Source organism: Condylostylus longicornis, unplaced genomic scaffold (assembly GCF_029603195.1).
Source record: "Condylostylus longicornis isolate FDR11 unplaced genomic scaffold, ASM2960319v2 ptg000109l, whole genome shotgun sequence".
Classification (NCBI taxonomy): Eukaryota; Metazoa; Arthropoda; class Insecta; order Diptera; family Dolichopodidae; genus Condylostylus; species Condylostylus longicornis.
In genome coordinates this window covers 385,401-411,836 of record NW_026578077.1, presented here as the reverse complement: position 1 = coordinate 411,836, position 26,436 = coordinate 385,401, and the positions used below count along the sequence as shown (strand labels likewise).

The following is a 26,436-nucleotide window of genomic DNA, read 5'->3' as shown; positions in this document are numbered from 1 at the left end:
GATCTTCCCCACTGCCATTTAAAAGGATACTGAGTAAAATTACAGAAAAAAAATTGAAATAAATTTTAAATTGAAAAATTTTCATAGGGTAAACTCTAATTGTATTTTACTTTTATTAGAAAATTTTGCTGAAAAATATTGGGCATTTTAAATAATCAGTGCGAAGTTTATACAAAATGTTTTCGATAAGCCAAAACTTTGATATCAGCCAAAATAGGATATTTAATAAAATAAAGTTGGGTCAAACCAATGGTTTGTATTGTAGCACTTTTCAATTCAACAAGTAAAACCATTGCTTTTAAATACAGTCTATGTCCACCTACCGCACTGTTAAAATTATTTTCATTCATAAACCAAACTATTTCTAGGATTACATATATTTAGGATGAACGATTTATGAAGTCTAAAATAAAGCAATAATTAATTTAAAGAGGGGTTAACATAATGCACAATTTAAAGGGTTAATTATGTAAGTTTGGAAAAATAATTATATTTTTAATACTATGGAATTTACCGTTAGCTTTTTGCGTTTATAGAAATTTGTAGAAGCTTGCGGTTTCGAAAATATAAGGCGTCAAAAAATTAAATTTTACAAATTTCAAGAGGCTAGGACTTGGGAGGGAGTGAAGATGGCAAAAAATTATGTGTTAATGAAATAAACTATATATTAGTATCTAAAAACTGCTATTTCAGGCTCCTTCAACCTGGAGCCTAGAAGAAAAATGACATCAAAAATTTAAAAAAAACGGATTTTAGATAACGGTAAATTTGAACGGCCATATTGTTTTTTTAAGTTTAGTTATAGTATGATCCGATAGGAGAAGCAAGCCACTGCCTTTCTGCGTTTTCAAAATTTGAAAAATGCTTATATTTTCACTGCAACAAATGATTAAAAAATGGCATTTTTAGGGTGTTAAGGGAGTATAACTCCTAGAGGGGGAAACCAAAGTCTCTTTTTACGGAAAAGAAATTCGATTTATAGAAAATTTTTTTAAATGCAAAAAATTTTAATCATTTGTGCAATGACAAAATAAAAGGATTTAGTAAGAGAATTCATCCTCTTTAAAGGTCGGCTCTACGGATTCTGGAAATAGCCATTTATTGCATTTGATTGATCCCTTCAGGAGGAACGCGAAAACCTGGCGTTCACCACCTACATCTGATGTGCGGATTTTAGAAAAGAATAAAAATATAGAAGGTGAACTACCGAACACTCAAGCTCCACAGACCAATAAGGATATAAACATGAGTAAAGCTCAAGCCAAAAAGAGTGATGATCAGAATGCTAACTTGCATAAAAGGATTAGCCAACTAGAACAGCTCTGTGTGGCTTTGAAAAACAAGGTTCTTCAACTGAGGGCTGAGAATGAGAAACTAAAGAAAGAGAGACATGTGCAAATTACAAACAATAAGTCTAATGATAAAAAAAAGATAATCTTATCTAAGGTAGATAAAAAGATGCTGCACCACAAGTAAAGCAGGTGAGGTCAATCTTGGACGCCTACTCAACATATGAGGAAGAACTCACCAGAGAAACAAATTGGATCCTACAGCAAAAGAGGTCCAGTAAAAAAAGAAAAGTGGAATCACCTTCGGAAGTGGTTCAGGTTACGATCAACGCTGAGGAAGCGGATGCTCCTGATTCTAAAAGTCGAAGCGATGTCACGAAAAACTCTAGGCCGCCTCCAGTAGTCATAAGTAATGTGGTTGGCTATAATCAAATAGAGTCAACATTAAAAAATAAGGACATCAATCATAAGGTTAAAATGAGGAATAACAATCAATTTAAGCTTACTGCAAATTTCGAAATGGACTATAGGAATCTTACCAGGGCCATGAATAGATCTGGACTAGGATGGCATACCTATGTAAACAAGCAGGGCAGACCAATAAAAGTCATGGTAAGAAATCTTCACCCCAGTTGTAAACCGTAAGATATAAAAGAAGGCTTAAGCTCTAGGGGTTCAAGATCTTAGATGTACTCGTAACCAATAAAATTAAAAAGAAAATGAAAATGGGAAAAACTTTATGGTGCCTCTACCTCTGTTTATGTTAAAATTCTGCAATGACGAGGAGATGAAAAGAATTTATGAAATCGATCACATAAACAGGATGAAAATTAGGACAGAGGCACTTCGATAGGACCATTCCGCAGTGTAAAAGGTGTCAAAGGTATGGGCATACACAAAAATTTTGCCAGAGAGAATCGGATTGTGTTAAACGTGCAATTTTAAAATAGCAACATGGAATTGCAATGGTATTGCAAATAAAAAAGACATACTTGAAGTTTTTCTACATACACAGAATATGTAGAAGAAGTGTGCCTCGTAACTGAAACACATAAGACCTTAAGAAGCAGGATTCGGTTTGCATTCTATAGAATTACAATTTGAACCACTCTGGAAATACAGCGAAGGGCGGAACGGCGATAATAATAAAAGAAAATTCAATGCATTGCGATCTGCACCAGATGCAAACCGCAGGAATAAAAATGACGGCGGTTCAGATCACTTCGACTAAGCAAAAATTTAGACTAGCTGCAGTATATTGTCACCCCAGATTTAAAATTACGGCAGAAATGTTTCAAAACGTTCTGACAGACCTAAGCAAAGTGAACTTACAGACCTAAGCGACAGTGATCTAAGCACACTGATTGGGATTCAAGGTATACTTCAACTAGAGGAAGAGAACTTAGGACAGCAATTGGCGGCTCGGGGTGCCTTTTTCACTCTACTGCAAAACCAACGTATTGGCCAACCGATGTTAATAAGTGTCCAGATTTAATAGATTTCTTTATAACAAAACGGATTGCGAAAAATTTCATCGAGGTACATGATAACTATGATCTTCACTCCGATCATTCGGTGGTTATTCTTGAACTTATACTTATGAAAAATAACAAATAGTTATATAGGAAAATATAGTTATGAAAAGAGCGAAACCTACGCTGACAAATGGAACTACAGATTAGTCAAGATTTCGCTTAGAGATTGAACGACAAATAGATCTAAGGATAGATGATTGAACGACAAATACACCCAGCACATAGATGAGGAGGCCGAAAACTTTATTAAATTTATTCAAAATGCGGCTTGGAGTAGTTCGAAACTTAATGCTACTAGAAGGGGAGACATTAACTATCCCCCACATATACCAGCAAAAGTAAGACGAAGCAGGCGAGCGAGAAAAGCAGCAAACGCGTGATCCTACTGATAAAACGAAATATAATCGTAAATCGCAGCAACTAAGACGCTGTATTAGAAAATACCAAGAGGATTCGGTTGCCAATTATGTTCAAAATTTGACGACGTGTGAGAAAACCAATTACTCACTGTGGAGGGCAACAAAGAAAATGAAGCAACCTATCAAACATCTCGCTCCTATTAAAAACAAAGATGGAATGTGAGCATAAACTGGCAAGGACAAGGAATCTGCTGACAATGAAAATGAGGAATCTGCTTTTGTTCAGGATAGCGTGACTATTCCAACTGTCAAGGAAACAGATGTTATAGAGGAAATCAGGACTTTTAAACCTAAAAAGGCGATAGAATTTGACCTAATAACGGCCGATATTTTGAAAAAATTACCCAAAAGGGGTATAACGGTGCTTAGGCGCCTAATAAATGCGTGTATAAAGTTCAATTACGTGCTTGAAATTTGGAACGTTGCAGAGATAATCATGCTGCACAAACTTGGCAAACCTACAGACTTCTTATAGACCAATCTCATTGTTGCCGATGATTTCAAAACTGCTAGAGAAATTTTATTGAGAAGACTTCAGCCTGTAATTGAAAGTAGAAGGTTAATCCCGAATCATCAATTTTGTTTTCGCCGGAACCACTCAACCATAGATCAGATTCGCAGAATAACTGACCTAATAGAAAATTCACTGGAAGAAAAAACAATATGTTCTATCATATTTTTGGACGTAGCCCAGGCCTTCGATAAGTTTTGGCATTGTGGATTAATAAAAAGACTTAGGCGATCACTACCAAGGCAGTATGTTGACCTGCTCGAATCTTACGTGACTAATAGGGTATTTCGAGTTAAACAGGAGGAAGAGTACTCTCCGCTTAGGGATATCAGTTCGGGGGCAAAACAGGGGAATATATTGGGCCCGATATTATACTTGCTACATACGTGTGATAATCCTGAATCGGAAGGAGTGACAACAGCTACATTTGCTGATGATACAACAGTTATCGCAATAGGACGAAATGAAAATGAATCTACACAAAAATTACAAAGGGCCAGTGATGATACTCAAAATGGACTAGGAAGTGGAATATAAAACTTAACGAGGTGAAATCAGTACACATAAATTTCACTAATAGGAAAATTGACAATTCATTTTCGGTTCGGATAAATGGCGTCTTGATTCCGTCCGCAAACAGGGCGAAGTATTTGGGAATGACGTTGGACGCAAAGATGGAAGGAGCGCATAAAGAAAAAGAAATTTAATTAACAATATACAACAAAGTTTTGATATATAATCAAATATTTTAGCCTGTTTGAGCTTACGGTATTCAGTTATGGGGCTGCGCTGCGCAGACTGCGAAAAATTATTTTAACGCAATTATATTCTATAAAGAAGTAATAAACTGACATTTACAAAAAAAGTCAAAATCAATGCATGTCATGCAACTAATTAAAGACTGAAAGTAAACTTTTTAAAATTTTTTCATTTTGAAAAGACTTTCTTTACATTTTGTATGACCAAACGCACACATTACAAGGGAAGAATTTTAAATTTCACAATTTATTGATCAATGTAACATTTCTTTTAAAACCATAAAAATGTTGCTACAATTAAATTAAATAATTTAAGAACAAAAAAAGAATTGCAAATTTTTTAGCTTTATTGGTTGTTTTTCATAAATGCATACATATACGTACATGAAATTTATAAATTTAAATCAACTTAAGGAGTTGCTAAAAATGATTACCATATAATATAGTAGGCATATAATAATATAGTCTGTTATTCATAAAAAACTAATAAATTCATATTATTTCATTGCATACTTGTCAACATATCCCCATAAAAAATATTGCTACAATCATTTAGTCGTCAAAATTATTCATAATTTTGTACGCAACGTTTACTTCATGATATAAGTTCGTACAACATTGTGCCCACCAACATTCAGTTTATATTATCAACATGATTGTACCTACCTACTTACATAGTATATTAGCAATAATAAAAAATCTGATGTGGTCAGCACATAACCGATCGCAATGTGTATTTTCTAGTTAAGTGAAAATGTTACAGAATATTATAAAAATGTCTGTTAAATACTTATTTCCAATTTTTAGGACTTTAGTAAGCTTATAGTTAACATACCTAGAAAAATGTAAATTTGGCTCTTAGTAGAATTTCGCTTTGTTACCCGAATTCCCTGAAATAACTAGAACTCAAATATCAAATTTCAAGAAATTCTATCAATTCGTTCTGTGGATATGGTGAAAAATGTAAAATCGGCCCACAAATCAGTTCTCGAGCCCTGATCTTTCCAAAAAATTTATATGTTCATCGTTTTAATACGAGGAATTCAAATATTAAATTTCAATGAAATCGGTTGATTATTTCTCTTTATATACACAAAAATGTATATTTGGCCCGTAGTAACGCCCAGTTGCTGATGCTTGATTTGTTCCAAAATTTAGAAATTTTCGCGGACGGTCGAGCAAAGCTCAAATATGTAATTTCAAGTAAATCGGTTGAATATTTTCTTGAAAATGCTCAAAAATGTAAAACAGGCCCGCTGAAAAGTGCAGTTCTCGAGGCCTGATATATCCCAAAAGTTGATCAATCCGTGCCATGGTCGAAATAAACTTAAATATAAAATTTCATCAAAATCGGTTCAGCCGAACTTGAGATACACGTGTGCACACATAGACCGACAGACCGACAGACTGACAGACCGACAGACCGACGGACCGACAGGTTGCTAAAAATAGTATACTTACACTTCCCTACTATGGAGAAGTGCATTCCCATCGAAAACTCGATATGCAAAATTTATTGCCATCACATAACCTACCTATTGTATACACAATACGGTCGTTAAAAAAAATTGCAACGGTCAGGGCCCGAATTTGAAATTTTTGAAGTTTTAACTTTGTTTTGGTATCGGCCAATTTTGACTCAGACCGAGACTTTATTTTGAGTTTCAATTCGAATATTTTTAGATAAATTATTGAATACATTCAATTGAATTGGAGATATTTTGTAAATTATAATTTGTTTTAAACAACTTGATTATTCATCTAAATTAGTGAGGTGTAATTGTGAATATATCACTGTCATCTTATGAACCGGAAAAAAGACACATTTTCATTACCTGATTTGGAATATAGGTAAGGAATACTTGAATCTTATTTCATGAAGCCCTTTATCTGGCTTATATTACCAATGCCTCATATCGCACTGATTTTGAGAAAACTTATATTGCTGCCAAGGCTTCAGTTTTATCTCTCATCAATCAAAAACGAACTCAAGACTCGATGAAACAATCTTTTGTTATGGAATCAGTTCTATCTGAAAATAATTTGCATAAAATCAAGGTTTACTGGATAATATTCTGATTATCCCAACTTTATTAGTATATTTAAAAAGAGTAAAGAAAATAATCCGAATTATGAAATAATTGAAAAATGCAATATATTAGTTAGCTCTCCAGATGGAGTTGCAAAGAATTCAATGCGGGAATTTCAAATTTTCGAAGATAACTACCAGAAAATCCTTAAGCATTTGGACGCAAGGTTTAATCATAAGACCTGATGTTTCAGAAGCTGATTTTAACTTCCAAGAATTCATAAGGCGACAGCTATGCGTCTTAGAAATTCAGTAGATGCGATTTTGAGTTTTATTGGTTCCGGCGAGAATCTAGCCAATTCCATGGTCATTTATGTGGTTATTAGCAAACTTGATCATGATTCTCAAGATAAATGGGAGGAGTCTGTCAATTTTTGCAATGCCGAGAGGAAAAACAATCATAACTAAATCCCGTCTAGAAACTTCAAAACAAATCGCTCCCGCATAATTTACATTCTACAGTACTTTCGGTTTCTGAAACGTCAAATCGTTTCCGGTTTTCAACGCTTGCGGTCATATAATACATAGATTTTCCAAATTCTCAGAATTATCAGTTTTCCAACGATTTAAAAAAGTAAAAGCTCTTTGTTGAGATAAATTGCCGGTAAGAGTAGACACCCTGTAAAAAGATGTTCTTCTTCAAAATGTAAAGTCTGTTCTGCTTTTGCATCGGTTTAGTGTATAAAAAAATATTTCATCCACAACTGAAGCAGCTAATACTCACAATGGGACTTGTTTTTTGTAATCTCCAATTTATGAAACTCTGGCTAGCAATGTTATTCCAGCAACTGGTATTATTAATGTCGAAAATAATTTCGGTGTGTTTCGGCCAGTTCGAGTTCTGCTGAACTCGGGCTTACAGCTAAATTTTATAATTGATTTTATGTTAAAATAAATAAATGAGTAATCGAGATGTGAGGATTTCTTTAATCCTTCAGTTTACAGAGCACTATCTGGTTGAAATTGCCTTTTAAACATCATCCTTCTGAATTGGATTCAACGCGTGAGATTGTAGAAAGGCCATTTTATTCCCTCGAAGCAAAATTAAATAGGAATTCAAATCTGAAAGAAGAATATTCTAAGTTTATAGATGAATATCAAGAGTTAAATCATTTTGAGCGAGTGCCTCTGGAAAAGGAACCTTTAGTTAAGTATTATCTTCCACATCACTGTGCTCTCAAACCTGATTCATCAAGTACGAAGTTGCTATTCTCATGATCGGACCTGTAATGCAGGAAGATCTTTATTCAATTTTATTAAGATTCAAGTTATACCAATGTGCTCTAAAAGCTGACATCTGCAAAATATATAGACAATTTTTAGTAGACGATGATGATTCTTACTATCAATCTTACTATTATACACTGGAAACAAAACCAAAACCTTTGCGAAAATCTCCAAAAATTACGACATAACACCGTTACATATGCAACTTCTGCAGCTCCTTATCTTGCAACAAAATCACTGTCATGCTTGGCAACATTAAATTCTAAAATTTATCCCATTGGATCGCAAAAATTTCTAAGAGATATTTACGTTGTTAATCTTTTAAGCGGTTGAAATTCATTACAAGAAATAATAGGGCGGTTTCTTAACTATCAATGAATAATTGGCTATCAAAGCTTTGGGGATATGTTTGCAACTCACTTCAGATAGTTTTAAATTTTGTATAGATTTTTGGGCAAAACAAGATTACCAAACGTACAGTTTTGTCTGATACAGCAAGATTGTTTGATCCAATTGGATTTATAAATCCCATCATAGTAAGATCCAAAATATTTTTACAAAACATCTGACTTTTAAAATTAGATTGGGATGTATCACTTCCTTTGGACTTGTATTCCAAATGAAAAAAATTCAAAAAAGATTTATACTTTCTTGATCAATTAACCATTCCTCTTTTTGTATGACCTCAAAAATCTTCAGTAGGATTTCACGGTTTTTGTGACGCCAGTACAAAAGCTTATAGTTGCTGTATTTATTTAAGATGCGTTGAAAATGATGTCGATGTTCATGTAAACTTGCTAACTACTAAATCTAAAAAAGCTCCAATTAAGACGCAGTCAATTTATATCGCTCTATTTCTTTTGAATTTATCGAACAAAGTATACCTTTACTAGATCTGAAAATTGATGTGTTTCTGTGGACAGATTCAGGGATAGTTTCGTCTTGGATCTCGGTACATCTTTCAACATGGATAGTTTTCGTCGCTAATAGAGTTTCATTTATACTTTTCCCAGCCAAATTTCATTTGAATCGTTGCCGCCTAAGCGTTCATTTTACTTTCGAGAAATGTCAACCTTATTGGTATAGTTTAAAAAACTCGGAAGTGTTATTACTTTAAAAGAAGGGTCCAAAAAACAATTTCTATTTTACCGAATATTGGCAAACTATTCAAAAAATTAATCGAAAAAAGAATGGTTAATTATTTGAATAAAATTAATTTTTTTTAGCAATAAGCAGTTTGGATTTCTCGCTGGCAGAAGCACCTAAGCTGTTATTTTAAAATTGATTTCCAAACTATATTCAAGTTTAAATTTAAGTAACCAAACAGCTGCTCTGTTTATAGATATACGACATCATCGATCATGGAATTTTAATTTCAAAATTAGAAAAAGCTGGTTTCAAAGGCTTAAGGAAATAAAGGTAATACAAATGTCTTTTATTTTGGAAAAGAAAAAGTAAATGTTGATAACGCATAATACTGCGTAATAAAGATTGAAAAAATTTGTTTTTGTGTGAAAAATACTTTGTTTTAGTTAATTTTCTAAGGTTTTGGCCCATTTTTTGGCTGATAGACATGTTACTTCTAAAATTTTTCCCACATTATGTTATATCAAAATGAAGGTCAGAATATAGGGCTCTCTTTCCTATAAAAAAATTATAGGTTGATTACGTGGAATTGTGAGCAAATGACGGTTAAACGAAAATTTAGAAAAAAATTTTTAACAAATTTTGACTTTGCTCTTGAATATCTCTGAAACTAAAAAAAATCTTTAGAACTGCTGGTATACCTTTAAAATGAGAATTTCATTAGCTTTACAATGAGTCTACAAAGTTAGATTTACCTGTCATCCCGAGTTATAAATAAAAATGTAAAAATAAGACGGTTTTTGCATGTTCCAACTTTGAGGCCCCATAACTCGAGAACAAGGGCCCAGAAAGAAAAATGTCACTAGGTATTTTTTAGTCGTCTACATACATATTATCACCCTGCTTCGGGAATGCCATTGAGTCTCAGACACCCTGCATTTACTATTATAAAGGTTCAATAAAGCTAATCGGTCGAAGAAAGAGGGTAATGCAATTTAACATTTTGCATATTTTACAGGAGTTTTAAAAAAATCTTTTCCTCGTAAAATAAAATAATAAAGGATATCTATTTGTAATTTTTAAACTATTTGACGTTGATCCGAATTCAAAACTTTAAAATTCATCCGAATTCAAATGAGTGAAAAGCTCTTATAAGCTAATTTAAATATGTAAGCTTATTTAAAAATGTAACTCGACACCCTGACGCTTATTATGATAAAAGAAGTGATTCCAGATCTTTGTCCGTTCACAGAAACTTCAAATTACTTGCACTGTAAACATAGTGGATTGTGAAAAACTAACATTTTCACTCTTTGAAGAATTAAAACTTAAAAAGGAAATAGAAACGAAACAGAATATGAAAAATTTTTGTCAAATAACCATGTATGTATGTATCTGTAAATGCACAATAAATCGTTTGGGTTGCAACACATGTTGCTTCAAAATTGAAATTATATTATAGGATGTTGCGAGTTATCCCCATCATTTATTATGCTATAACATTTTTAGATTCAATGTCGCAACTAAACGATGTTGCAGAAGATTGAGCATTTAACCTTTGCAATAATAGATAAAATCATTATATGAAAATCAATTGTACTGGCTTGAAGAGACTTGGGACAAATTAAATCTTACTTATAGGTGATCGAACAATAATTTCAGACTATCTCGCATTTATTAAAGAAAAATTTTCAAAACTCCTATAACAAACTTTACAAGTTCTCAAAACTTCGATATTCCATACTAGACCAAACTCTAGTTTGAAAAAATTTTATCAGATTGGATAAATTTTTCAAAAATTAGCAAATTCGCGATTTTGGAGAGGTAACACTTCAAGGTAAATTACCTTAAAAATTTGTTTAGAAAAATATTGTTTTCACTAAGGTGAATTTATCTAATATACTTATGTTATTGATCGAATGCACTAACTTTATAAATACTTTTCATAAATTGCAAACCTTATTATCCTGAAACATTTGTTTTTTAAAAATTGAATGCATTTATGTTTATCATGATCAAGGAACTTTTACAATCTTCAAAATTTAAATAAAATAGCAATAAAAAAAATGGGAAACAAACAATATTTCAAATCAAATCAAAATTAAATTTTCAAAAGCACCTTTTCTTAAGGCTTTGCTGAGTGCGATACAAAAACTTTATTAAACAAAATTTGAAAAGCGAAAATTTTTTACTTAAAATTGTTAGTCAATATTTTTTGTTTAAATAATTGCAATACGTACTATATTCGAATAATATACAACTAATTGGAAATAGCTGATTATAATAAACATTAAAAGATTGTAAAATTAAATTAAAATATAAGTAGATAAAGTATGCATGTAAACCACAGCTAAAATATGATCTGAAAATGAACATAATTAGTTGAATAATAATAAATTGAAAGATATCAAGCACCAACAATACACGTTAGCTATGTAATTCCTATAGAAAAAGGTTGTATCACATATTGAAATGTAGCATATTTGAGCCTCGCTTTATAATTGTTTAAAAAACCTCAAATATCATTAAATTTTGAATTGGAGAATACCTCTTAAATTTATATAATCTTTTGCCATTTCATAATAAATTTCATTGATAATTTTGTTAGCCCATTTACATAAACGATTTATAATTTTATTATTTTATTGAAACGATACGACGTAGAGTGAACACTCCCAATGGCTACTCTATGTCGCATCGTTCCGATGATATGAGCATTTATTTGTATGCTGGAAAGTCTGACATATTTTTTTTCAACAGCTCGAAAACAAGCTTACCCGCATTCCCCCTCTCCCGCACCCAAAGAATTTTTTGTTGGAAATTAATCAAATATACATCCCTGAAATTATCCGCTACCTTGTGCGAAACCCCCTGTATAGGTTTCCGTTAAATTTTGAAATATGTATTTAAAAAGCAATTACCTGAAAAGCGGCCCAAAATTTATACGACCCCTCGGTTATGACGAAATCATAATATCCTTTTAAGGGATCTCCTTTTATGTAACGCCCTTCCTCAACTTGTGTTAAATTTTTATTTGCTTCACGCTTTATTTTGTCTGTGCCATTTAATTCAATATAGTTATTCCACATTTTATTTAATAAATTTATGTTATTCCAAAATGACTCTACCATTTTGAGGTTAGGGGATGGTATGTCAAACGTATCATTTTTTGGTTTATTGCGTATTTCTTCATATGTATCATTCACATCTTCGTAACTATTGTACAAACTGTAAATAAAAATATTTATGCAGAAATACTTTTTGTTAGTTCTGAATTTTTATTATAAAACATACATATACATATATGCGCTAGCAAATCTTGGTAATTCTTAATTTTTTTTTTTTTTAAATTCATTCAAAGGTTTTACGTCTAAAATTTTTAAACATTCTCTGTAAAATTGCAAAATTTTAGCTTTCAACCTTCTGATAAGTTATCGATCTTTTCATATTAATTATGTTAAAGTTTCTATAATAAAACTTTGAGAATTCTAAAATTTTAAGTTTTTTAAGTTTAAGTCTTTGTAGAAAGTGACAGTATTTTAAAAATATTATGTAAATATCTTTTTTTACACTACTTTTGACGTCATTAATTAAATCAATATTTTATTTATCGATTAAACATATTTATTTTGTTTAAAAATTCATAATCTCCTAAAACAAAAAATCTGTACAAAAAGTCACACAAAGTACGAAACATTTCCTCTCAACAGTTTTGTTTTCTTTTTTGATTTGTACGGTTCTCTAACCTTTTTCAAGCTTTGTGTGCTTGTTTACCCCGACAAACAAAATAAGGGTTTGTAACAAAAAAAACCTGGAATGTAACTGGGTACCACTTCGGATACAATTAGTTACGTTACTGAAATGTTGCTGAAAATTTATAATAATATGGTGCGTCACAGTTGCCAAACGAAGCTTGTAAACATACAAAGTTTGCCAACATACAAGCAAAAAAAAATGTGATTCCGTTCAACATTTTCTTTCCTCTCGCAAAGTAATTTCCACTGATAATTTCCGCACGTTCAAATCTTATCACGCCTTTTTCCTTTGCTCAAAACAACGCATCTTGTTCCTTGCTTGAATATTATCGGGAAGTATGTTCAAATTATAAAGTACGGATTTTGAACCATTTGCTATACCGTTATAAACATAAGTTCCCGGTGGACATTCTACGTATTCTCTTGCATTCGGTGTATTTAGAAGACTTCTGCTATCCACAGGTAAGCTTTCGAAACCAATGAAAATAAAAAACCTTAAAAGTTTATTCAATGCATTCGATTTAATGTTATATCTTGCAGATCAATACTGTAAAAAATTATGTATGTCTATCTGATTTGAGAGCTCTACATTTTTGCTAATTAATTTAACTTGATTATCATCAAAATTTTTAGTTTCGACAAAATTCTCCTGAACTACTTATTTTTCTTACTTTATTTAAACGTCGTTTTATTGACTGTTTCGACAAGTCAAAGATTGGTTTACGCTTATGCATTAGGTTTCGGTCAATAGATCTTAGAAGTAAAGAACCCTTAATTACATTTCGTAAACTGAGACCACTTTGTTAACAACTTTAGTCTTATAGAAAAATGTCGATGTTATAAATATGTTATACCAAATGTTATACTAAAAATTAACTTAAAATTTTATAAATCGCAATTTTCAAAAAAAAATCAAAAAAAAAAATTTCGACTTACTTTTACTTTTTTTCCAGTAAATTGTATATGTCTGTAATTTTTATTTTTTCTTTCAAAACAACCACTTTGAATGAACACTCACTTGATACTAAAACGGATAAACATAAAACAATTTTTTTTACATAATCTCCCTTTCTTACTTCTTGCTCTACATTCGTACTTCGGCTCTTTTCGTTTAGCATCGCAATATAAGAAAACCGATCTTTGACTTTGATGTGTTTTGGTTTTATTTTTTTACTATTTTTTATTTTTGTTTTATCTTAATTTTTATTGTTTTTCTTTCATTTCGGATCGCGATCGTCGGTTACATGAGACCCAATGCAACTATCGTTTACGAATTGTTTGTCGGATACTATGACAAAGTTTTAGCACTTTTCCAAAAAATTTTTAAAAAGAAGTGCTTATAAGTTTCACTCAGTCCGTACGTCCGTCCGTCCGTCTATCTGTTTACAAAACTTCTACACGCTTGAATAGAAATTTCAAATTTATATGTACATAGATTTTTACTAGAAACTTATTTCCGTAGAAGAAAGTTTTTACCTTTCTTCCCCCCTCTAAAAGTTATACCTCCACAAAACCCTAAAAATGCTATTTTTTAACTTTTTGTTGCAGGGAAACCATCAGCACTTTTTAAATTTTCAAAAAACAAAATGACCATTAAAATTTACCGTTATATAAAATCCATTTTTTCCAAATTTTTGACGTCGTTTTTTTTTGTAGACAACAGGTTGTAAAAGTCTGAAATTTTAACAGCTTTTTGACATTAATAAACAGTTTCTTTTGTAAGATAAAAACTTTTTTCCATCTCCACCCCCTCTCAAGTTATAGTCTCCCGAAATTTGTAAAATTTTAATTTTTGACGTCTTATATTTCCGAAACTATAAGCTTTTTCAAATTTCTATAAACGGAAAAAGCTAACGATAAAATCCATAACATTAAAAAATATAATTATTTTTCTTAACTCACGCAATTAACCCTTAAAATCGAGCATTATGTTAACCCCTCCTTAAATTAGTTTTTGCGTTATTTCAAAGAGTGTATAAATCGTTCATTCTAAATGTAGGCATCGTGCGTGACAAGCACCCGGTCGTGTTTAATTTCCGTATTAATATTGACGATGTGAAGAATTGGAGGCCCCAGTCAATGGTTTTAAGAAGGTCATGAATGTGACCTTCAGAGCCCCCTGCCTTCTAAAATACCCTAAGAAGACTTCTCCCCCTTGGTAGAACGAAGATTTAAAGATTTTCAAGAAGATGTCTTCAAAGTCCACCATAGGATGGGGTCATGGTATAAGAAAAGGTCAAAAGGATGGGGTCAAAAATAAAAGAAAACACCGCTCAATTGTATTATTTTATAGTTAATATAACCCAAGATTTAGGGTTTTTGCAGTAGTCTGTAGTGTACCGGAGACTCTGCCAGACTTAATGAATAGATTTCTATCTAAGGAGCTCTCCAATCCATTTTCCAATCCAAAGTTTGATGGGACATGAGTCGGGCCATCCAAGAAGCCCTTAAGCTTATTGATGAACACGCACTTCCCAGACGATGTCGAATCGATTTCAGAGCAACCCAAATAGTTTGGCAGATAGGGAACTCGGCACCGTGAGGGGTCTTCAATCTCTTATCACTGGTGAGGGGATTAATTTGGTTGTGAATAACTTCTCACCGTTTGCATTCCGACAATGCTACAAAACACTAAAGAATATATATGTAGTTCCGTGGCTCCTAAAATTTGTTAAAAGTTGCCTTTCACTGTGCCATTTACCCAAATCGTGGAGACGTGCAAAGGTGATCTTTATACCAAAACCGGAACCATGAAAACCCTAAAGAGCTTAAAACTAATTAGTCTGACGACCTTTGCTTTGGACCGTATCTTTGAGCTGACACTGCGGAACGGAATAGGGTCCTCTCAGTTCTGGCAGTTACAGCCCAAGTATCGAACGAGCAGGTCCGATGACAGCCCATTGCATGAGATTGCCCGGATATTGGAACATACCATTCAATATAAGCAGTATATATGTGATGGTATCAAAGCTTAACTGGAAGATGAACGTGGAGGAAAGGGTGGGGAAAGCCTGCAAGATTCCCTACACATGTAAAGAAATGGTTTGGAGGCAGTGGGGATTGAAATCTAATGTGCTTATATGGTTGTACACAGTACAGCCGTTGTACAACCAATCCTCTTGTAGGGAGCGCTTGTGTTATGCCCGTCGGTGAAGAAGATATGTAACCGTACTAAGGTGAGTAGGGTTCATATTTTATTAACGAATAATACTAAAGTAGAGAAATCTCCAAAAAGGGGAAATGTTCAACTTACAAAACATAACCCTCCGCCTGTAATCGTGAGTACTATAACTTAATACACGCAGTTAATATGGGTTCTTAAAGAGGAAAGTATTGACAAGATGAACAATGACCAACTAAAAAGAAATGTTGAAAATAAAAATTAATATAGACAATTAACTAAAGCTGTTGTCAATAATAGACAATTAAATTGGAATGGCATACCTATGAAAATAAATTGACGGGGCTAATTAAAGTAATGGTCAGAAACCTACATCCTTCATGTGAGCCACAGGATATTAAGTTTGAACTTATGAAAAGGAGATTTAAATTAGTAGATCAATTATTTCGGAGATATAAATAAGGTATATAAAACAGAATATCTTCAGCACATGGCAGTAAAAGTGCAATGCGAGTGATGCCAGAAATTCCGCCATGCACAAAGATTTTGGCAAAAAGGGGCTAAACGTACTAAATGTTCTGGTAATCATATAGTAGCAAGGTATAATAAAAAATGTAATTTTCAGGCCAGGTGTGTAAACTACAACGAGATACGCCTTGCTAGTTACTGAGGCTGTTTAGTTCCTATGGAACTACAAAAAAGAAGAAGGGAAAGTAATCAGCCTAAACGGTTGACGGGTAACCATGAAAGAATCCCAACAACGATTAATACTTTAATATCAAATAACCTAATAAATGGTGTTACATATTCAAAAGTAGTTCCCAAAATTTAGAAGATGATATAGATGAAAAATCTAGAAAGGGCATGAAAAATAGATCGATTAACAATAATACAATGAAAGATACGTAAATGTCATAAATGAAACTAAACAAGTAAAAACTGACAATCTGAGTTTAAAAATTTGTTTTTGAAATATTTAGAATTAGCTTTAATTGATAAATAGCAATTACTCAAACCTGTCTAATCAGTCAATAGAAACTTCACGACTGACAGCCGCATTATGTCTGACACATAATATTTTTGAATTGGTCCAGTTACAATACCAGCCGTTGTTGGCACAAAAGAAAAAACTTGTGAAAGTTTAAGAAGAAAGGGACGGAGCAAGAATATATATACATGTCCATGCCGGAGGTGACTCCTTCAAGTGGTTATAAACTCCATGCCAAACTGAATATACCCCTCTCAAAGTGCAAAATATAAAAATTAAGAAAAAGGAAATGATGTTGTTGTCCTTAATCCTTTTCATGATTATATCGAAGACATAAATAAGATATATAAACGAGCCGCCAATATAAGCTGGCCCGCCAAGACGCCTAAGCTGGTCCTGGGTAGCCATGAAAAGATCGCAAGAATGATTGATGCTTTTACATAAAATAAGGTAAAAAAGGATGGTTCATATTCACAAGTAGTTGCACAAATTATGGAAGATTACATAGATGAGAGTCCTAAGAAAAGCATCAAAGCTAAAAAAATTGACAAAAATACGAAGCAGAAATCTAAAGAACTTGACGGTAGCATAATGCAAATTATGTGTAATATGATCTTTAAATAAATCTCAATGATATTTAATGAGAACGGATACGAATTGCTTCGTAGGCGCTAATGGCGTTGTAAGCAGAAAGCAGGATTTAGAGGTAGTTAGAGCCAAAATTACCGAAGTATGTTTGTTATCAAGGACACACCTTCGCGAAGGATTTGCATGTACTGGATTGTAAATGACAAAGGCAACTCAACCTGTGTATTATTCGTATGGTTTAAAAAAACCATAAAGCATATTGAAGAATACAAAACAGTGACGGAAAAAGTTCAACTTGCTACGGCTAAAATTGAGTCTAACAAGCAGAACTTCAATGCTATGGTTGTACATATTCAATGGTTCTACATATTGTCTGTTTGCTTGTTTGTATATTTATTTAGTATCATAATTATTATTTAAATTACAATATATCATTTCTGTTCATATTATAAAAATCATGGTTCAAATTAAAATACATTTTAAAACACATTTTATACATATTGCACTATGGTTGTTTTAATTTTTTTAAAATTATTTTCTCATTTAATATTGTTAGAAAATTAATTTGATAATTTCAACCTTCTATATAACAACATATTTTGGGCCCTAGAATTATCAAAAACAAAATTAATCTAAAATTTTGGTTGTTTCACAATGAATAAGCATGAATTTCCCCAGAATAAACCAATCACTCGGTCATACAAGACGGAATTATTCCATGCTTTATTTTAAAAATCATTATAAGGGCATTCATGTCTACTTTTTGCCACACACTTAACCATTGTAATGCATTCAATATCATTTCTACTGTATTTACATATATTTATAGCTATATTTGTTGAATTTTAATATGATTTTCATACCTTTATTCATTAATTTCTGAAGTCTGTTCAACATTTCAATATTGCTCATAAAAAAAATTGATTAACGTTATTCAAAATGGAGTTTAATTTCATTAAAAATTTTTATAACAGTTAAAACCGATAAATTTTTTCTTAATAGTTGAAAAAAATGTAATTTTTGTGAATTTTTTTACAAATAAAATAAATGTGACCTCTAAAATTTAAACTATTATCAATTATTATGCCTAAATATTAATTCCATTTATGAATTCAATATTATCATTTTCAATTTTTATGCAATTCTAAAACAATATTGTATCATACATTTATAATTCATTTAATATTCAATTTTAATATATTCATTCTAAAATTCATATAATTTTTCTACAGCGCTGAGTAGCGTTTTGCCCTATACAATACAGGAGACCACCATCGACGAAAAATTCTAAGTTACAAAAATCCTATACTAACTCCATATCCTTTGTTTATATTTAAAAAGTAATAAAACATCTAGAATACTTCCCTGTGGAACACCCATCAGAACTTCAGTTAAGTCATAAAAACTGGAATTCATTTTCGTTCTTTGCTTTCTTCCAGTAAGATGTAATTGAAACCATTACGACATGTTCGGTTGCGTTTATACCATATGCGTAAGTTTATTATGTTGAATTTTGCGATCAACTCTTTTAATTGCCCTCTGCAGATCAATAAATACAGCGACAACTACATTTTGTCCATTTTTTGTTATTATACCAAGATAAAGAAGGATTCACAGCCATGATTTTTACGAAAGCTTGATTAATGCCTTGAAATTATATTGTTATTTCCCAGATATTTTTCTAATTGATTGTACCCACTTTTTTCAAAAATCTTGGCTTTAATCGATATTATGTTCACCGAATGAAATTTCTTAGCTTTCATAGTGCTTTTAAATTTTAGTATTGGCACAACAACCAATTATTTCCATATCTTAGGATATACACCAGTCTCCATTGAACTATTTATTATTAACACTAAATTTTCTCTAATACAGCAAGAAAAATCTTTAATCATATTAACATTTGCAAATTTTATATCCATTTTACCATTAATGTCTTCTATTTCTTTCAATTCATTACAAGTTATTTTTTTAAAATTAAATGCTATCAAGGGATCTAATATTAAATTAAAATAGACCGTAAATCGTATTAATTTTAAGTATACTGTTTATAAAAATTTGATTAAGTTTAATGGTAAATTCTGTTTCATTTTTACATTTTCTATTATTATATTTTATCATTATAATATATTTTCTATTACTATAGTACTTTATATTTTGTATTATTACTTCATTAACACTTTTTTACTTTTTCAAAATAAAGCTTTTTATATTAAACCACATATGTAGATTCTAATCTGTAGCACAATCAATTCTTTTATTTATGAAACATCATTATTGCTTAATAGCATCATTGCTAACTTACATACATATATTCCGTGACATCCAAATCGTTTCAAAACAAACTTTTATTACAGTTCATATACCGCATTAATGAAAATTTATGATATGTAAACAATACATTGTAAAAAAAGAAAACAATATTTGTTTTTATGTTATAGATCCCTATTTAATAAAATAAAATGAAATGTAAAAATAATTTTTAAATTTCATATATATATCTACAGGCCATCAAGCTCAGAGAGCAAATCAAAAATAAATTCCAAATTTATATGCGTCGGAATTTATTTGTGCAAAGGAAATTGATCAATATTTTTGGCTCTACTGATTCTGCATATATTTTGAAATTTGAATTTTAAATTTCAAAACAATGGGTTGGTAAATTCCATCTGAAAAATGCATTTAAAAAAAAAATTGCAATTTTTAGTGCAGATAACCTTTCTTGTCTTCCAAATGGGAGGTACTGAATTACAGATTAAAATTTTTGAATAAGAAATAGAATTTAAAAAACAATTGAAGAAAAAAGCAAAAAAAAAAATAATAATTATAATCTAGATTCTAGATGGCTTTTAGAATCATACTAAATAAAATGAGAATTATAAAGAATACTCAAAAATTTCACAAAAAAAATAAAAAAATATTTCAATGGGCATACCTTGAAAACATAAGACATTAAGAATTGTTTTTGTAGTTTTTTCCGATTCAAAATTTCGGAAAATATTTTAACCTTGGAGGCCCGATAGATGTATATGACATTAGTTCAGCTGGTCGATTTAAATTTTCAGTGTATACTATAATGGTTTAAATGTTTAAGTAAAGTATACTCAAATTTTTAAATGCACTGTTTGTTTTATTCTTGCTTTTATTTTGCGTGTACTAAACATTTTAGATTAAACTTCTTGAAATTTAAGATTTGGGTTTTGGTTGTTACCAAAAGTTACTGACGAACTTTTTGTAAAATTTAAACGGTACAAAATGAAACTCCACTAAGAGCCAAATTCCCATTTTTCTAGGTATATTAAGTAAAAGTTTATTAGCGTCCTTAAAATTGTAAAACATTGCTTAAAACGCATTTTTATTATTTTCTGGAATACTTTTACTAATCTAAAATTTACATTGCGGTCGGTTATGTGGTGATCACATCATATTTTTCTTTTGCCCTTATACAATTAACACACTAATTGATTTAATTTTTACATTCGGAAGCTGTATGATTTTCTCCACCACATTTTTATTGAATTATATTCTTTACATTTATAAAGGCATACTTTATGTACTTCTATTACTGCATTGAATGCCAATTTATGTTTATGTAAATCGTAAACTTTAATACATTTGACGTTTCCATCACTATGTTTGTTTTTTGCATTTTGAGTTTGCAAGTGCACTTCGCAATCCGCTTTAAATTTCTCTTGTATATGCTCTCCAAGTTAGGTCCATGTCAATTTGGCAGTCATGTGTCCAATTATAGGTCACATATATCCTCGACGGTTTTATGGAAGGGTTTGATCGGTTCGAATAGCTACTTTACAGTTCCAAAAGTTAATTTTAAATATTCGGTAAAATAATATAGGTTAGATTCGTAAGACTTGACAGGCGTTGATGCAATTATAGACCAAATATATAAACCATACCATACATATCGGATAACTATCATACAGCCATGTGAGCTTATTCTATATATTTCAAAAACAAGTTTTTATTTAAAACTGAAATATTGTTTTTATTTAAATCAAAACATTTTTAGCATGAAATAATTTTTTTACAGAATCCACTTCATTCAATAGAATTAACTCTGCCTATTGACTTTTTACACTTTTCACAATTATCCATGTTTTTCTTGTTTTACCACTGAATTAACTTTTTCTGTTTTATAATATTTATAAAAATTTAATAATGCAATATTATTTATTTTTATTTAATATATTAAATTTTTGGATTTGGAAGACGATTTTAATTTGAATTCCGATCACTTGCTGTCACTCCTTAATACTAAGCGAAAAAATAGCCTACAAACGGAACGGATTCAACGAAACTACAGATTGAGTAAGCTTCAAAGATGATGTTACTATCACAATAATATCATAAATAATATCATATATAAATCATAATGCTGAACTGCAGACCAGAGATCAACTAGATTCTGAAATGTAGTAGTTTACTAAATTGATACAGAAATCCGACTGGAAAAATATAAGATTTTTTGAATTCAAACCTATATCAAGTAATTATTTTCAGACTATAGCAGATTTAATAGTACAGAAACGAAGGAAAGAAGATGTAAATGGCAAGAAAATTTTAAATTAAACTTGATAGAAATAGAAAATTTTAGATCAGTATGACACGAGATTTATATAAAGGACTTATCGGCAACTAAAGAAACAAATTATTCGGTGCGAATTCCCCACTGAAAAAAAAGCAATAAAGGATTAAGCTGAACTATTCACTGATCCCATGGAAGAAATTTTTCTACGAAATGAACTGTTTGTTTTATAGAAGCTTTGTCATTAATGAAAACACTATGGCTCTATTTGCACAAAAAGAAATTTGGTAATCAAAAAAAACTGCTTAAAATAGAGGTCACAGGTTTTGATCTCATTACTGCTGAGATATTAAGACAATTGTCGAGAAAAGCATTTTTTGAGAAACACTTTCAAAAAATCGATAAATGCAAAAGTCAACCTAAGGTATGTTCCTGTTGCTTGGAAAGCAGAGGAGGTCATTATGTTGGGAAAATCGGGGAAACCGTTAAAAAAGGGAAAATTATATAGACCGATTTCTCTGCTACCAATGATATCAAAACTTTTTGAAAAATGGTTGGTAACAAGGCGTAATAGAAAAAAAGAAATTTTGTTCCACAACTAAATCCTTCGTAACATAATGGGTGCTTCCTGGTATTCGCGCTGTGGTGACATTTATAGGGATCTGGGTATACCTCAAGTAAGTGAGGAAATAAGGAACCGTGTATCTCAAGTTCGGCTGAACAGATTTTGATGAAATTTAATATGTAACTCTATATCGACAGTGGCACAGATTGATCAGCTTTTGGAATATACTATAGGCCTCGGGAACTGCACTTTTTAGCTAGTTACATTTTTGATCATTGTATAAAAATCATTCAACAGATTTACTTGAAATTTTTTATATAAACTTCATTCGACCGTACGCAGAACTCCTGACTTTTGGAAGAAATCAGGTTTGGTCAAATGTGGATTTACTACGGGCCAAATATAAATTTTTGTGTATATAAAGACAAATAATCGATTTCCTTGAAATTTAATATTTTAATTCTTCGTATTACAACAATAAATCTATAATTTTTTTGGAAAGATCAGGGCTCGGAAACTGATCTGAGTCAATTTTACATTTTTTAACATAACTACGGAATGAGTTGATGAAATTCAGTAGCACAAAGCGAAACTCTACTAAGAACCAAATTCACTTTTTTTTAGGTATTAGGTGTAACACTTTCACTAAACTAAACAATACACATCGCGGCCGGTTATATGCTGACCACATTAGATATTTTTTATTTAGTTTATTATTTTGCAAATATAGTTGATTCCGAAAAAAACAGAAAACGTATTTAAAATTCGTTTATTACTTTTAGCAAAGCTGTGTGTCAGCTGTGTAGAAAGTGTGTTCATCTACTTAGAAAAAAAAAATGATTGCAATTTTACAAATCAAAATTTTTGGTGATAAAATTTTTGTGCAATTATATGAAATTGTGCACTTATGTGTATTGCATTTACCCGAGCTAATTTATGAGAAAAATATACGAATGGTTGTTTAAATAGACGAGTTTGGCATTTATCCCATTTTCACTTAAGCGTGTTATACTGTATATACACAATGTTAGTAGGCACATTAACTAGTAGGCACATTAACTTAAATAAGTGGTTAAAGTACAATTTGCGTATTCCTGTGCAGCTTTTCCGGCAAACTTATAAGAATGAACTAATGAAAAAATAACGGCCAAATAATAAGATTGAACTGATAAAAATAATAAAATAAAAATATCTTTCATTTGTTATTCCTCACGTTGTGTTGGTTTTTTTTGTTTCTAGTTTGGAAATATTTAAGAATTTTTTTTTTCATATATTGGCATTTAATAAACAACACATAATAAAAAAGAATTTAATTATTCTTTAAGATGAAAATAAAACTTTTTAGCACTTTTAAAAAAAATGTTTGAAAAAAAGTGCTTATTAGTTTCACTCTGTCCGTCCGTCCGTCCGTCCGTCCGTCTGTCCGTGTGTCTGTTTACAAAACTTCTACACCCTTGAAGATAGAAAGCTGAAATTTTGTATGTACATAGATCTTTACTAGAAACTTATTTCCGTACAACAAAAATTTTTACCTATCTCCCCCCCTTTAGAAGTTATACCCTTCCAAAACCTTAAAAATGGCCTTTTTTAACTATTTGTTGCAATGAAACCATAAGCATTTTTAAAATTTTGCAAACGCATAAAGACAGCGGCTTGCTTCCCCTAGCGCGATATACTATAGTTAAACTTTAGAAAAACAAAATGGCCGGTAAAATTTACCGTTATCTAAAGTCTTTTTTTTTCAAATTTTTGATTTCGTTTTTCTTCTAGACCCCAGCCTGTAGAAGCTTGAAATTTTAGGGGCTTATAGACATTAACAAATAGTTCATTTCGTTAGAAGAAAATTTTTTTCCATCTCCACCCCCTCTCAAGTTATCGCCTCTTGAAATTTGTAAAATTTGAATTTTTGGCGCCTTATATTTCCAAAATAATTATTTTTCTTAACTCACACAATTAACCCTTAAAATCGAGCATTATGTTAACCCCTCTTTATATTAATTTTTGCTTAATTTCAAAGACTGCAAGAATGCATCATCCTAAATATATGCAATCCTAGAAATAGTTAAATATGAATGAAAATAATTTTAATAGTGTGGGGGATGTACATAGACTGTATTTAAAAGCAGAATTTTCACTTGATGAAGGGAAAAGTGCTACAATACAAACCGTTGGTTTGACCCAACTTTATTATATGTTACTTTTAAAATTTTGCTCGAAAAACAAATATTATACGTACACTCAGGCGCGGTCCTGATGTATCCGTCGCCCTAAGCGGTTTGTAAAAAGTGCACCCCCCCTTCAACCGTTTCACCAATTTTATTACTGTGAACAAAATTTAATAGGCATTGCATACTGTGCATAATAAAGCACTTTCTTGTAATCTTATTATGCTGAATTATAGAATTAAAGTCTGGAACTAAACTTTCAATTTTTTGTTTTATAAATTCAAAAACAAGGTAATTTATTTAAGTGTAGGTTTTTTTATGAAGTTAGGATCAGATTTATATCAATCATTTAAACTTGATTTTTTGATTTTAACAACCAAAAAATTTACTTTTTGACGTAAGTGAAACTTATTGTAAAAGGTTTCATGAAAATTATATCAAATGAACTTTTTTGAAAAATTTATTTACTTATATACTTAAATGATTGTACATAACGAAATTTTATTCATAATTTTAAATTTACGAATAAAATTTGGCTTTTTATTTCACAAAACGCCTGAGAAATGAAACAGCGTATAAAAAAAGTTTCGACTTGCACTCAAAAATTTAAAGAAAATCAAAGTTTCGTTCTAAAATTTATGACTTGAAAACTAAGCTTTTCATGTACACAGCTATAAGCTTTTATACTGTTCATTATATTTTTTAGATTTTATTAAAATAAATGAATTTACTGGTATTTATAGGCTTGTGGATTTGAAATTTCAGAATGTCGTTCTGCTTAACTGTTTTAATTTTGGAGATAAATGTGTGAAACAAATTATGCGCCATTTCATTTTAGTCTTATTTTTTGGATGACTTACACTACATCAATTCAACATAAAAATTCTTAACATTCGCTTGATTATTAAACATTTTTTCAATTCAATATAAGTAGTAGATATTACCAATTAATATTTAATTCTGTGATTGATAACAGTTTTAACTCAAAAACGAAAGCAAAACATAGTAGTAGAAATTCATAACGATCATGTAATTTTGAAATTCATTCAAAATTTTTTGTTGTTAAACAATAAGAAAATATTGGTATACACAATCTCAATATCAAGCTATGCATTCCATTATTTAAGAATATTGCTCTCATTCTCTTTTTCTAATTTCTTTCTATTCTCATTCTTAATTTTTGTTTTTTTTGTTTTGTTCTTGTTGTTTACTAATGCAATAGTATACAGAAAACGTAATACATTATAATAATGTGTTTGTTTGTTTGGTGAGTGGGCGACAACTAAGCATAAATAAAATTTTGCATATATGAAACAATTTAAATATAATGTGTACGGACGAGTGTAGCCTGGGAGATCACTATGCATAATAAAAATTTTGCTTTGTGATATAATTATATGTGTACGAGCGAGTGTTGATAGGGAGCAATCTCAGCAAAATAAAAATCTTGCTTTATGAGATAATTATGAGTGTTGATCTTATTCATATTAAACAATATAAATTATGTGTGCATGTGTATTTTTGAATATTTTTATTTTTTGCGTATCTTGCTTCTATGCATATTATATGGGACGATTTCACTTATGTATATGTAGGATTGAATGTGTACAGCTGTATGAAATAATATTTTCTGTTTATAGGCATTTACAAATTCATTCTATAATGTATATAAAAGTAATAATATTAATAATTGTAATCTGATGATTCTTTCATTCAAAAAAATATGTTCTGCATTCGTATAAAAAATAAGAATGAAAGAGTAGTATAGAGTAAAGAAATATATGAGTAATTTTAATT

At 30.8% G+C, this 26,436-nt stretch overlaps 1 protein-coding gene across 1 annotated transcript in view; it reads right to left on the bottom strand.

Annotated features, from left to right (window-relative positions):
• Positions 1-26,436, bottom strand: part of LOC129614448 (uncharacterized) — a 61,003-nt gene that overhangs the window by 4,117 nt on the left and 30,450 nt on the right. The window contains exon 2 of the mRNA XM_055529035.1: positions 11,836-12,142. Within this exon, the coding sequence (XP_055385010.1) occupies positions 11,836-12,142 (307 nt within the window). The remainder of the gene's footprint in view (positions 1-11,835; positions 12,143-26,436) is intronic.